This window comes from Colletotrichum karsti (assembly GCF_011947395.1).
Source record: "Colletotrichum karsti strain CkLH20 chromosome Unknown Scaffold12, whole genome shotgun sequence".
In the NCBI taxonomy this organism is placed as follows: Eukaryota; Fungi; Ascomycota; class Sordariomycetes; order Glomerellales; family Glomerellaceae; genus Colletotrichum; species Colletotrichum karsti.
Window position 1 is genome coordinate 864,259 of NW_024065912.1, and position 13,927 is coordinate 878,185.

A 13,927-nucleotide genomic window follows, 5' to 3' on the forward strand; every position below is an offset into this window, starting at 1 on the left:
TTAATGAGTGCCGCGGCCACCCTCGGCGTCGGTCTTCTCGTCGTCGCCTTTGATGACTTCGCGAGTCTTACCCCACTTGAAGTCGTCGGAGTAAATGAGAGAGTATGCGAGAATGATCATGTTCAGGAACGGCGACGTGCAGAGATGGAAGAAGTATCCGACAAAGTACTGGAAGCGCTCGAGCATGTTTCTCGGGAGCCAGAAGCCGATGCAGAAAGAGTAGATCTGCGACACATCATCAGCCATGTTTCAATCGAGCGATGGACCCCGCGGCAGGGAGGATCCGTGAGGGGAAACTTACGTATCGGACCAAGAGGAGGCCAAAGAGAGACATGAAAACCGGGTCGCGGACGAGCTCGTCACCACGTTTGCAGAGAATGATGATCAAGGCAATGACGGCGGCCATGATGAACGGAGTGATGAACCAGGTGCAGACGGCGATGATGGACTGAAGACGCTCGATGGGAATGATACCAGGGCGGAAGATCATGACGAACTCGTTGGAGATGGATCCGAGGGCCCAACGTTTGCGCTGCGACAGGAAGACCTTCCAGTCCTGCGGGACAATGGTGAAGGCCTTGGCGCGGAGAGCCTGGGCAGTCTGGCGCTGGGGGAAGAGGGAGAAGATGATGCTGGCGTGGATGGAGTCCTCGGAGTAGTTGCCCATGATGTGCTGGGTCATGAGATCGTTGGGCTTAGGGCAGTATCCGAAGCGCTGGCGGAGGACCTCGTCACCAAACGTGGCCTCGTCGATCTTGATGAGCTGACAGCATCCAGGGAGACAGTTGACCTTGCCGGTGATGCGAGACTGGAACATGCGACGAAGACCTTGTGTCTGCGAGTACTCGACGGACTGGTACAACGACCAGAGACCCCAGTTCTTACCATCGTAATCGACACAGACGTGTCCGCAGACACCGACGAGCTTGGGGTTCTTGCGGATCTCTCTCAACATCTCCCAGACGCAGAACTCATCGAAGACGGTGTCAGCGTCCATACCGACGAGGTACTCGATGTTCTCCAGGCCCTGGGCGACGAAGGCATTGCCGACGTGCTCGAAAAGATCGTTGTTGAACATGGTCATAATGTTGACGGAGCGCTTGTGGAAGTGGTACAAGAATGAGCGGGCGAAGCACAAGCTGTCGCGCTTGCCTTGGTTGTATCGCTTGCCGACGAAGATGTAGGGGAGACCCTTGTAGTAGCCGGTCTGGATCTTGGTGGGCATGAAAAGACCGTCGCGCGCGCGGTAGCCGTTCTCGAAGAAGCGTGTTGGGCCCGGCTCGAGAATATCCTGAAGGAGGTACTCTTGCGTCGTCTTTTCCATGCCGGGGCCCTTGACGTTGCCGTCGACAACGATGAAGATCATGCGCGGGTGCTCGTCAATGTTCTTCTGGGCAACCAGGGAGTCGAGGGATCGGGTCAGCTCGTCGAAGGTCTCGTTGTAGCAGGGCAGAAGCATGACCATGCGCTCGGGTGTCTCAGGTACATTCTCCTTGCGGCGGAAGCAGAAGAAGATGTTCTTGAAGAGGAAGTGGCCGAGGATGAAGACGATCATGATGAATTGGAGGACCGTGTTCGAGCTGAGAAGGACGATGAAGAAGTAGTGGGCGACATGGTAGGTGAACGACACGTAGATGAGAGCGGCGTTGATGCAGAGCAGGCCGATGAGAAGACACCACTTCTGGAATCTGAGCAGAGACTTGGACACGAGCTTGAGCTCCGCGTCTGAATCCCACCTGGCCTTGGCCTCCTCTTGCTGTACGGACGACACGAAAGATGCCGCAGACTCTCCGCCGCGAGACTGCCATGAGCGATGGCCCATGGAGCCGGGTGTGCGCTGACCGAAAGGAAGGTCATCGGTGGTGAAGCCAACAACAGACTAAACGGTTAGCATTGACTATGCTGGTTGAGGCTATATCGACTTACAGAGCCTTGTGACTGGACTCGGGACGGGTTGAAAGGCCTCGGGATAGACAAGCTACGTTGGCTGCGAGCCGGTGTAGTTGATCCCGAGGGGCCTGAGGGAACCATGGGAGGACGGCTCCTGTCCGCCATGGGAGGCGGTGGAGGGAGAGGAGGAGAGGGAGCGGTCCGCATGTTGATGTTGACGGAGTATACGGATGGTGTTGAAGAGGAATGAAGTTCCCTACGAAGTTCTCGAGGACGGCGAGACGGGTGGACTATCAAGCTAGGAGCGAGAGACGACAGACGACGGGGAAGTCAAGGATCTAATCAAGATCCTGGCTAAGTCCAACAACAAAACGAGTGTAGTGACTGCCGGAGGCAACAGACAAAGTTCCTGCCGAAGAGAGAAAGAGGGTGAAGGTTGAGAGTGGAGGGGGGATCTATATTCCTGCGGATGGGACGACAGGATAGAAAAAAAAAGAGGGCCACCATGGGGTAAAAGAGGGTAGCATCAGCACTGCGGACCTGGACTCCCTCGACTTGGGCTAGCCTCACGAGGCGGTTGACCCGACCAGCTGTCTGGGTTCGGAATCAAAGCTCTACTCACACTCGTGGCAGAGTGGTGGCAGCGGCCAGTTCGCCGCTTGGGGGTGTGGGCATGGACTGTCCAGGGTCCTCCCCCGAGCTAGGAGAAGAACTGACATTGACTTGCTTTCTGAACGACAGGTGATGATGTCTCGCATTACGGACTATTGCCTGAGTGCAGGAGAGCTTTCTGGGCTGGGCCGAACGGAATACAGATTCGGGCATGGCGACAACGATGCCAAATCTAGCGTCAGCTGAGCAATCGCAAGCAAGAACTCAAAGAGCAACAAGCAGGCAAGCAGGTTCGATCATGTCCACTTGGCCCGGCCACGGGGTACGGACCGTCCATCAAACGCCATTGGGAGCTTGCAAGGGGATCAAGCCATCCAACGATGTTTCCCACCAAACGTGCGGTTGGGTGGTGGAGATGAGACAACCATGCCATCCCATATCCATGTCCAAAAAGAAAAGGCTTCAGCAGAAGCACTGCGGCTGCTGCAGGTGGATGGTTGGATGGACAGCCAGCGGTACGGTACGTACGGAGTACGTCTGTCTGGTTTGACGGTTCACCCAGGACGCCCCCTGGGTCCTACGCCGGGTCGTCTTGGCTGAAGGTCGTATAAACCTCTTTCTCTCTATTTGTGTGTGTGTGATCATTCTCCTGTTGCCGTTGCTACTACTGTTGCCGCCGCTGATGATGCCCGGCAGATTCGCTTGAATCCGAGAGACGCCATGATCGCCATCATCAGGTGGACCAGGATTCAGCCAGTACAGAGAGGGTCGCTCTGCATTGTGCGTGATATTGGAAAAGGACCAATTCGCCCACAGGACGTCCAGAATAGGGATCGGCCGAGTCCGAGAGGATATGTGGCGTCTCCCAACGGCGACATTTGGGTATGGCGTGGAAGCGGAAGAAAACCACGGCGAGCATCAAAATTCGGAACAAAAAGAAAACAGCACCGCACAGGCACACACACACACCAAAAATAAGAGGCGCTCAAAGTTGGCGCAGCAGACATGCACGGCCGGTGCGACATCCAAGGCGGGAGCCGCTCGCTAAGCTGGACAAGGGGAAGAAACGTCGTCTTCTGGACCGGGGGGTTGAGCTGGTCGATTGGTGATGATCCGGCCCTAACAACTTTAGCGCGATGATGCTCTCCGCTGACGCCCCCCTGCTCCAATATACACGTCAGTTTCAACTTCAGGACACCGCTGCTTGTGTGGTCGTGAAGTGCAGCCTACGTGCAGCTACGAGAGATATTTTGGGTGCGATCGAAGGGTTTGGAGGGCCACAAGACATGCCACAAAAGCCTTCTTGTGCTCTTGGCCCCCGTGTTCGCGGATGATCTTCGCTTTCGAGAACTTGGGGGGCGAAAGAAACAAAAGAGCCGCAGATGGATTCGATGCGAGGGAGCGTTGGCTGGGTTTGGTTGGGTTAAGCATCTTGCCGGGGTTGGGGTCTTGATTGCCTTGAGACCCCGTTGCTCTACTCAGAGACAAAACCAACCAACCTCTTACCGAGAACAAGACAGGACTATGCCCTGCGGAGACAATTAGAAGTCGAAGAGGCGAGGAAAGAAAGGGAAAAAAAGTCGACATTCTGGTTGCTGCAGCAGTGAGCTGTAAATCGAATCAAATCAGACCAACCCCGGCGCGCCAAGGCCGTCTCGATGGGTTCGCGAGCTGCAAGAGTGGGCACGAAGAGAGGTGGTAGGTGAGCTGCCCATGCAGATGTATGACCTCCACACGCAAGTAAGCTTGAATTCTGGGCTCCCCGGTGAGAGGCAGAACAGGCTTCAGCGGTGCCAGGGCAAGGCAGGTCCGCCGCCGCCGGCGACGCCTTCGTTCAGGCACACACGATTCTGCGTTGACTGGGTACCTCACGGCATGCGTGCATCTTCGTTCTAGCTGTGTCTGTACGCGGACACTGACCGAAAGCTCCGGGCGAACGACGTCGTGCACATCGTACATGATGCCAGCATATGGCGGCGCGGCCTAATGTCTGTGGGATCGAGCCAATGCTGCCAGAGCTGCGCCTGTGGTTCTTGGACGTCTGTAAGGCACTTCGGACGATTGGATGGGACGGGATGACGGGCTGAATCGGTCGTGTTGACTCACTTGCCATGCTCTTCTTGACTAAGACTCCAAGTAGGGCGCGGCTCGTCTGTCCTACTGCAATATCAACCTCATTAACGTTTGTCTGGAATCATCGGGGCTAAGCGGCGAGACCAGAAAAACAATGTTCATACGCAGACGAGGGACAAACTTGCCAAGAAGACCCTTCTTTTTGACAATATCCTCATTCGTGTCCTTGCGTCTGCTTTGGGAAATCAAACCTGAGAAATACTTTCTTCTGCGGTTCATTGCAGCGCCCCTGGGTAGTAGCAACAAGGAGAGCCTGGGTAGGGGAGCTTGCTTCCATGATGGAAGCTTCTGTTCTCCCGGTCCCTCTCCCACACAATGGACGTTTGCCGGTAAGCCAAGAGGTTCCAGCGGTATGCGCTTTGAGCTCGCGGTCGATTCGGTGGCTGTCCTCTCCTTTCTGGGCTGCCAGCGGCGCAAGAAGCAATGGTTGTGGCGTCGATGTGCCATCACACCATCGATGTATGCGCCGTGCTTCATGGGTAAGGAGGAGAAGGTGAGTTGCATCACAGGCGTCAATCCCCAGGACCCAGCTTTTCAGCCCGGACGAAAGTGTGTGACTGGATGATGGCATGAGGCGGATTGTCGTCCGTGTGGGAGGGTGAGATTTGGAAAGCGGGGCGGAAACGAGATGCGGAAGAGGCTTGCATGGTCGTTGGCGATGAGAATAGGTGAGAAACGAGAGAGCGAGCAGAAGAGCTGATGGAGGAGGGGTGAGGATGATGTGTGAGAGGGTGGCGGCGGTGGGACGAAGGACGAAGGAGCGGGAAGAGAAGTTCACGCCCCTCCCTGTTAACCGTTACCTTATAATCCCCGATGGAGGAACCTTTTCCACTATGCATATAACCGTTTACCCCGATAGTATGTCGCCGGGGGTCGGGGGACTCGGAGGGGTGGGGTCAAGGAGCCTTAGCGGCGGCGGCGGAAGCGGCCCCACTTCAGACCCCGATGAGAGGTTGGCGCCGCGCTAGGCACGCGGCATCCCAGTTCCTGCAGTAGCCGGGGCCTTGTTTTCCAAGGTTACGCACTCTTGGCACCTCTGGGGTCGGGGGCTAGGGGAATCGGGGATCATTCGACGACTCGACTCGTCGAGAGGAGGTTAAGGTGAGATGGAGAAAGAGAAAGAAACGGCGCTAGGGAAGGAAACGCATTTCGCCCGGGAGACACAGAATGGCACAAGAATAGGTGGCTTTCGTGTATGCACCGTACCTCACCCATCCTTAGCCTTTAACACGTTGCGCTCCTTTTCGCCTTACAACTGCCTGACTTCACCATGGTATTCGCTGCAGTCATCTGCTGGTCGAGCCACTATCGAATTTCCCCCACGAAATGCTACGGTGTGGCACGTCTCTTTCGCCCCCAGTTCGAGCACATCTTCCCAGCCGAGCACGCACGGGATTAGTTTAATCCCGAACTTGTGTGCGCATCCCAATACCGGACCGCTCGAAGATCGAATGACAGCTTGTGTTAGTACGGTCCTTAAAATAAAATGGCGCTGCCTGTTCGCTGGGCGGCACTAGCTTCCAGCTAGGCGACCCGTCAGTCTTGGCAGCCGTCGGGCCAAAAGAACACGGCCTGGCGTGATCAGTCCAGCAGTTCAAGCTCTCAAGAAATAGTAGAAACCGAACACTAGAACGTTGAGACTCAGAACTGATTGAAGGTTTGGTCGTGAGTCTGAGCGTCGACAGTGGCAGTCTGGTGCGTCACCTTAGCATTTGCCCAAGTATTCACAGGCTCGCATGTCGCACAGGGATCCCGTTCTCTCCAGCCATTTCTCCCATTCGAGTAATAACTTCGCCGTTGTGCGTGTGGGCAAGCTTTTTTGGCGTTCTTCGCTTCTTTGCTGACTGCGTATGCCATTCTCATGCCATCCAATGCCCACGTAAGCTATGAAGCTCGGGTAGAGTCTTGGAAGAGTCCTTTCCCGAGTCTTGGCCTTGGCAAGCCGAAGACGAGGGTCGGTAGGCACCCCTTCCAATCATCGAAGATCGCTGGGGTCTGGGTCTGGGCGAAAGCTCGCCATACGTCGTCTCAGAGTAGAGAGAGCACCCCACGTACTCGTCGATGGAAAGAATACACGCTCCATGCCATTCGGGGCATGTTCTGCCGTCCACCGTGCCACCGTCATATGGGCATCGTGGTTCTTGAAATCATCGCGAAAATGCCCTCGTCGATTACGTTTCGGCGATGTCACACGCGAGACATCTCGGAACTCCTCGTATACGGAAGGTAACCACGAAGAATAAACCGTTGTGGTAGCCTGCGACCCAAGACATGGGAGGGGTTGAGGCCTGGCCTGGCTGCGGATGGCGGAGAAACAGAGACAAAGACAAGCATCAGCCAGCACGAGACCGGCCGTTGAGATGTCGCAAAGAAGCGTGAGACACAAACGCTCTCGATTAGGTGTTATCATTAAACTATTTTCAAGCGCTTTTGCCGCACTTGAGTCGCATCCTCAGCTGTATCCTTCTCGGCCGTATATATCGTAGAGGTAGGTGGCAGAACAGTAGGCCGCAGTGCGTGCGTCCGACGCCGACTTGGCTGCCGTTAGACGGACGCACGATGGGATGCTAACGGTTCTGTTACCCGCCTGCCCGAAAAAAACAAAACATAATTAATCAAGATTCTTCGACTTTGCCCCTCATGTTCGCTGTCATTCTTGCGTGACAGATTATAGATGAGATGATTTGCAATGATCCCGGAAGGCGAGGAGGGTTCTCCGAGGATCGACCATGTCGTGCAAAGTATCCCGCCCAGCCTCATGATTAAGCGCAGGCCGCAATACATGCTGCACTACAGGCATGACCCGATCAGTTGCAGGTGCCGAAAAGCGACTGGCAGCCCGCTCCGCAGTGCGTGTCGCTGTTACCGCTGTTACATTCCTGTTAGTATTTCGATTTTTTCCATATCATCGCCGCCGGATGGACAATATCCGTGGAGCTGATGCCCGTGGGACGCGTGGGACGGGCAATTTGGGGGCACGAGGGTAAAGGGCAACAACGTACCAGTAGCCATATTGAGAACAGCACGTCTTTTCACCGTTGTTCTTGCAAGTTGCATTGTACTCGCTGCCGCAAAGGCCGTTGGTCGTGTCGCTGATGTCGGACGACGCCGGCGCGCAGGACCCGAAGCCCGATTGGCAGCCGGTTCCGCAGTATGTCATGCTGGAGCCGCTGTGTAAGGGGGGAATTATCGTCAGCCGTGTTCTTCATTGCGTTAAGGATCTCCCGGGAACCTTACCAGAATCCATAGTACGAGCAGCAGTTCCCGAACACGGAGTTGAGGCACGTGTAACCGCTGGTGCTACCGCAAGATTGGTCTGGTGATACGTTGCCTGAAGCTGTAGGAACGGAAGAAGTCGAGACTCGAGTTGAGGTCACCGGAGGCCTGGTTTGTGACGCGGCACGAGTGGCGGTGGTCGTGAGAGCGCCACCGGCGGACCGGTACCAGTTCTCCTTGGGATCATTAAGGCACTCGCCTACAGTCACCAGACGGTAGCCACGCGCCTTGGCGGTGTCAATCATGAACTGAGTCAGGTTGACCACGGTCTGATAGTGGACATCATGGGAGAGTTCAATGTAGCTGTTGGCGGCCGCGTTTGTCGAGACGCCATTGGAGAAGCGGTCCTTGCTAGTCTGAATCAACTCCGGTGTGTCATTCTCGTAGTCCTTGGTGTCGACGTTGACGTTGATAACATGGTATCCAAGAGTCCTCATCAGCCCCAGGCAGCCAGAGCCGGAGTTGCACTCCAGAAACGGCGGACGCATGTAGGTCGGGATCCAGCCAAACAGATTTCGGAAAGCCATCTCATTGTAGATGATCTCGGTCCTCTGGATGGTGCTGTTGACCTCGTTCAAGTTGCGGTGGGTCCAGGTATGGCTTGCGATGTGATGCCCGAGAGAGTACATCCGACGAAGAATGGCAGGCCATGGGTTGGTCTCATCATCTATCGGTTTCTTGCCAATATTGTTACCCGCGACGAAGAAGGTGGCGGTAACGTTCTGGCTCTCGAGGATGTCGAGCAATTGAGAGGTGTAGATGTACGGGCCGTCGTCAAAGGTCAATGCCAAGTCCCCGCGGTTGGCACAAGTCGTGATGATTGAGCCTAGTTGTGCGTGTTAGATCCGTTCCACGATGCATAAGCAGATGAACACACCATAAGGCACGGATCCCACAAGGGGTCGGGAAATGCTCTCCGTACTAGCGCCCGGAGGCGGAAAACTGTCAAGGCCGCGTTAGCAGCCTGCGGCATATTCCAGACGCCGTCCAACGTTTCAATCCAACTTACAAGGTATCGCAAGAGTCGCTGTATTCGAGCTGGCATTGCGAGCCGCCGCAATATTCTTCCGTCGTTCCACACCAGCCGGCGTCACTACAACACGCTCCCGGGGCGCAGGACCCAATTCCGGGCCCGCACTCGGCGCGCTTCCTCAGCGGGTTGTTGTTGAGAGTGGCGGCCATGGCGGCCCCCGAGAGGACAAGAGACAGTAGCGCATGCATGGCTAGATGATATGAGGCAGTTCGTGATGCAAAGAGGGTATGATTCGGGTCGATCGAAGCTGCGGGCGAGATGGGGAACAGAGTTCCGGGACGGCACAAGGACGGCGAAGGGCGGTATTTACAAGATGTGTTCGAAAACGACAATTGTTCTCTTCAACCACACACTTCGAGGCTCAATGTATCGGTCTGATCTTGCCAAGGACGCCGACTTGAGGCCAGCACTTCAGAATGGGCAATAAAGAGGCAGAGAGGGCTTGCGGTGTGATGGAGGTGCACCACTTGGCAGCTGGCTTCATGGCGCTGACCATATGCATATAATACAAGTCTCTGGGCTAGCAATTGAGTCAGACGGGACGGACGGCAGTTACCAAAGGAAGGCTGGCGCCTCTTGACTGTCGCGATACGAGGCAATGCCCCTCTGAGTTGTGTACCAAGGCTCCATTGTCCAGCATTACGACCATGTGTTGCGTTGATGACCACGTTGTTGGATCCGAATATCCGGGGCCGGCATCAGGAACGTCGTGAAATGGCCGTCATCATCGGACTGGGCTATCAGCAGATGGCCACACGAAGTCACAAAGCCGAGAGCCGTACGGGACCGAGACGCTCCAACCATTGATCGGACAGCAGAGGAGACCATATGAGGATCCTCCCGACCATGGCCCCGACCCCGACTTGCCCGACTAAAGGCTAGGGTCCGCACATATACTTAGTACGAGCCCAACTGCAGGAGAGCCAAGTGTGCGTTGGCAGGCTAACGAGCAAAGGAAAGAAAAATTTTCAGTCAATATAGGATGGGCTGAGTGAGACAAGACAAATTGGGCCCTTGCAGGCTTGCAGAAGCTGAGCGAGCATGCTGGTGGTGTTCCCCCAGGTTGCCCAGCTCGCCCAGCAGGTCAACCAGCCACGACGATGATCTGCGGCGGCTGCCCGTATACTGCCCTGAATGATTGATTAATGATGTGCTTGCAACTTCTGATGGAGCAAGGGGATACCCAGAGGAAGATCATAACCAGCAATTGGGATGTAACCGGCTGTTGGCCGGGTGGATGAGCTTCGAGAACCCCTGGCTTCGAAATGTTCACCCTTGTCGTTATCACATTCAGTTATCCGAGCGTAGCCAGGACAGGCCTAGCGGGAGGGGCCGGGGGCCTCTTGGGCTCGAGGACAGACAAGTGCGTGTTTGTACAGGCATCTCAAAGAGACCCCCTTCACCCTGAATGGTTTTGCCGGTGTTTGGCTGCCCCGCATTGTGTCTAGCAAGATCGATAAATTGGGGGGGGTTGATGGAGGTCGAAATGTGCATCTGAGGCTGGAGTTTGTCGACACCATCTTTGTCTTAACTGTTATCAATGCGAATGATTGTTGCCGATCAAGGGAGATCAGATGGCGAGTAGTCCAACAAAGGCGCCGAGCTGAGATGTTTGTGTTTCTTCGGGCTTGTTGGACTGCGTCGGTTATCCATCGGATGCGCCCGTCCCTTTCGACTCCGAGGATCTGGTAACGGAGTGGAGGATGGGAACGCCGACTATCGGCGCCGCCTACATATTTTGAGGCTAAAACAACCCGTTGGACTCGAGGTCGTGTTTTTCCCGGGTGTCACAATGGCGCAACCACTGTTTCTCGACCTCGATGCTTCACCGTGTTCTTCGGTAGCCTAATTGGACCTTCATCGACCTCTGTATACCAAGGAAACGAGGAACTGGCTCACGAAACAACGTCGTCATGTGCTCCAGTGTTCTTCATGCTGTCAGCATCTGATCCTTCTCCCCGCACGCAAGCTCTTCTTTGGGCTTCCCATCGACTGATTTTCTCAGACCTGGGCGGAAATTGCTCACTGGCACCCGTCGGGAGATTGAGATCATTGGTGTTGGACAAGCCAGGGCAAAATGGAAAAGCTCGAGTAAACAACTGCAGCCTCGTGGACTCGGCTTCCTCGTATTACCAAAAGCCGAGGAAGCACAAGTCATGAGACTGAAGCGGTGCGATGATGGCTCGGGCCAATTGTACTGGCCCTCCCATACAACGAGTGAGATGCACCTCGTCTTCTCTGCATTGTTGGCACAACTTGGCAGGGCTGCGGCTCCAATACCTGAACTCGGCGCTCGACGTTGCTGTGCATTTCTAAAAATTGTATTGCATCTCGCATTCGTTGTGCAGATGGCACCAGTGCGGAGGCCTCGGTTTCTCAACCTGTGGTTCGCCAACTCGCAATGATGGCAGAAAGTCCCACCAATCATGCCATGGTCGAGGGCACACACTGACAAAATGGGCGAGTTCGATTCTTGGAGTGCTCAGAGATGCCTTCACGCCGCAGAAAAGCTGATCCCGTGCACGTACTGGTGGCCTGGTAGTAGTGCGCCTCGTCTGTGAGCGTTGCGACTGTGGTATCTCCAAGACAGGCCGGCAAGTGATGCAGTCTCGCGGTGTGAGAACGGGAATCGTTCTCGTCGTCGGGGTTTGACCCAAAGTCGCCGTCGCCGGCGCTGGTCGCCGTTTTTCGCCACCTACTGTCGCTGGTGAAATGTTTTCTTAGTATTCGAGGCCCGTATCGAGGGAACCTGCGGTTGATCAAACCAGCTGATCGAAATTTGATGCTATTCCGGTCGCTGCGGTATTCCGCTCTTCAGCCCAGGGCCTTCCATTCCATTTCGAGCAGCATATTTGCTTGTTTGGATGAAGCGTGATGCCACGACATCTGCTCGAGCCAGCTTCTGGCTTCAGGAAACACCGAACACCACAGCTAGACGGGCTGGGCCCAACCGCTGTGGCTTGATCATCCGAGATGATGAGATGGTGTGCTAAGTAAAAGGCCGCGTATGCATAACAGTTTTCCCCTGTGGCGTCGCGCCGGTCCCGGGGCCGATAAGATGAAGGAGATCTTGGTGACCGTTTTGCTACTTGGCCGTCCTGAAAGAGCTTGAGAGGAAACAAGAAGGGCAGCCAGACGCGCCTGAAAGAAACCGCCGGCGATTGGCGCCCTCCCCACCACGTGTATGCCGCTCCGTGCAAGGGGCAAAGTGTGGCTTGCGAGGTTGGATCGGTATGGCTCGTACGGAGTACGGAGCAGCGTAGACGGGGGCGGGATCGTGGAGGACGGACCGGAAAGCCTTTGATGGACTCGCACCCTTGACTAAAAAGCCGGGGGCGATTGTGGCAGGGATATTGATGACGGAGGTGGAAGGGTGGTTGTAATGGAGGGGGTGTGTGAGATGAAGTGAAGTCGATGCAGAAGAAAAGGAAGAGGAAGAAGAAGAAAAGACGAGGCGAAGAACCCCGCCTAAACGCAATGCTACCCACCTTTATGCGAATGCAATTAACAGGTCTGCCGCCGCACGGACTGAGACTTGCATCGAGCGGGGGTGGAGTCTCCGGGTCCGCATCGGCGTCCGTTCGTCGGTGTTGCATATGCATGACATGTGCATATGCATACATCTTGACCATGACCATGAGGAGCTGACACTGACCCGACCGACCCAAAGCTCGCTCGACCTGACTTCACTGAACGAAACTTCCGTGCCTCCGTCCGTTCTCACCCTCCATCGTCTCGTTCTTCGCGCCAATCATCCCATCACAACCCCTTCCGACTTGCGGTCCTTTCTTCTGCTGCGCTTCGACAAAAAACCTCGTCCCATAACAACTTCGCGAATTCCTCTGCCAAGACGATAGCTTCCGCGACCTCAAGAGTTGCATACGTACCAGCTCAGCTGGTATGTACCAGGGTTGATCCTGGACCCCCACTGCTTCACCCCCTCTCAGACTACGCCCCCTTGCTGATACCTCGCAAGCTTTCCGTCGAAGAAGTCTTCCAAGGCCTCCAAGAATTCGCGCCGGTTGAGGAGTGAAAATTCTCCCTCAAGATCAAGCCAAGTTCAAATTGGCCGGCCAGAAGGTGATCGTCGGTTCCAAGATTGGTGGCTAAGAAAGCGCCCCTCGGCCTCGAGATGCGAAGGTAACCCTAGGGTATCCTCCGGTCTTTGTCGATTCATCTCGATCCAGCACTCTGCCCGCCGCTTACGACCTTGTATATTGCCTTGCAGCGGATATCACCCTCAAACTCCGCGCGAACCTCTCAGAGTTCCGAGAAATAACACGCCTCCCAGTCAGCCGGGCAGGCAACCTTTTCCAAGAGTAAAAAAAGGTCCTCAGCAAGAACGACAAGGGCTTTTCTGCATGACATCAAGCGTCGGAGAAGCCCTCGGCGAAAGTACGATGAGCAAGCAGGGGAGATGAGTGTCTTTGCCTGCTTCATGCATCCGGGCTTGCCAGCTTGGCGATCCCGCTGGAGGATGTTCTTGCTGAGGAGTAACCTGACCGGGCCATTCGAGTGTGCCTTCTGGTGTTGTTCTGGATTCCGGCCGGTGCAGATATTTTGCCATTCTCGTTTTGCTGATGCCATATTGCGCTACTGTTTCCTTCTCCGTGCAGCGTCGTCTTGCCGAAGCGCGCCTCTGGTGGTGGTGGTTTGTGGTTGCGCTTTGGGGGTGGGCCTCTCTCTTCTCGCCCTTCAGCCACCTTCAGGCCGCTTGCCATGGACTGTTTTTGGACAGACTATTGCTGATGGTCGTCTGTTCGATTCCAAGTCTGGTCTGCCCGGAAGCTAGCCTGGACCTGAAACTATCATCTCGTCTTCGTCTTTTCTTCCCGACTTTGATCTGTCCACGGCCCCGTCGCCATCCCAGCCGCCTGCCGCCGGCCTGGAGCCTCAGTCGCAGAGTCACCACCACCGTGGTCACCATGGCGTCCATGCTGCTGTCGTGGTGCAAACGTGGATCCCGATTAGGCCCGGCGGCAT

The 13,927-nt window shown here is 55.5% G+C and overlaps 2 protein-coding genes across 2 annotated transcripts; both read right to left on the minus strand.

Moving 5' to 3' along the window:
- CkaCkLH20_04631 (chitin synthase) lies at positions 1–2,097 on the minus strand (the record flags this gene model as incomplete). The annotated part of the gene is made up of 3 exons (XM_038887350.1): positions 1–225; positions 302–1,879; positions 1,927–2,097. 3 exons carry the CDS (start codon positions 2,095–2,097, stop codon positions 1–3), a joined length of 1,974 nt encoding a protein of 657 aa, XP_038747516.1.
- Positions 2,098–7,442: 5,345 nt separating this feature from the next.
- Positions 7,443–9,132, minus strand: CkaCkLH20_04632 (polysaccharide deacetylase; the record flags this gene model as incomplete). The annotated part of the gene is made up of 5 exons (XM_038887351.1): positions 7,443–7,503; positions 7,638–7,805; positions 7,873–8,737; positions 8,789–8,853; positions 8,921–9,132. 5 exons carry the CDS (start codon positions 9,130–9,132, stop codon positions 7,443–7,445), a joined length of 1,371 nt encoding a protein of 456 aa, XP_038747517.1.
- Positions 9,133–13,927: the final 4,795 nt, after the last annotated feature.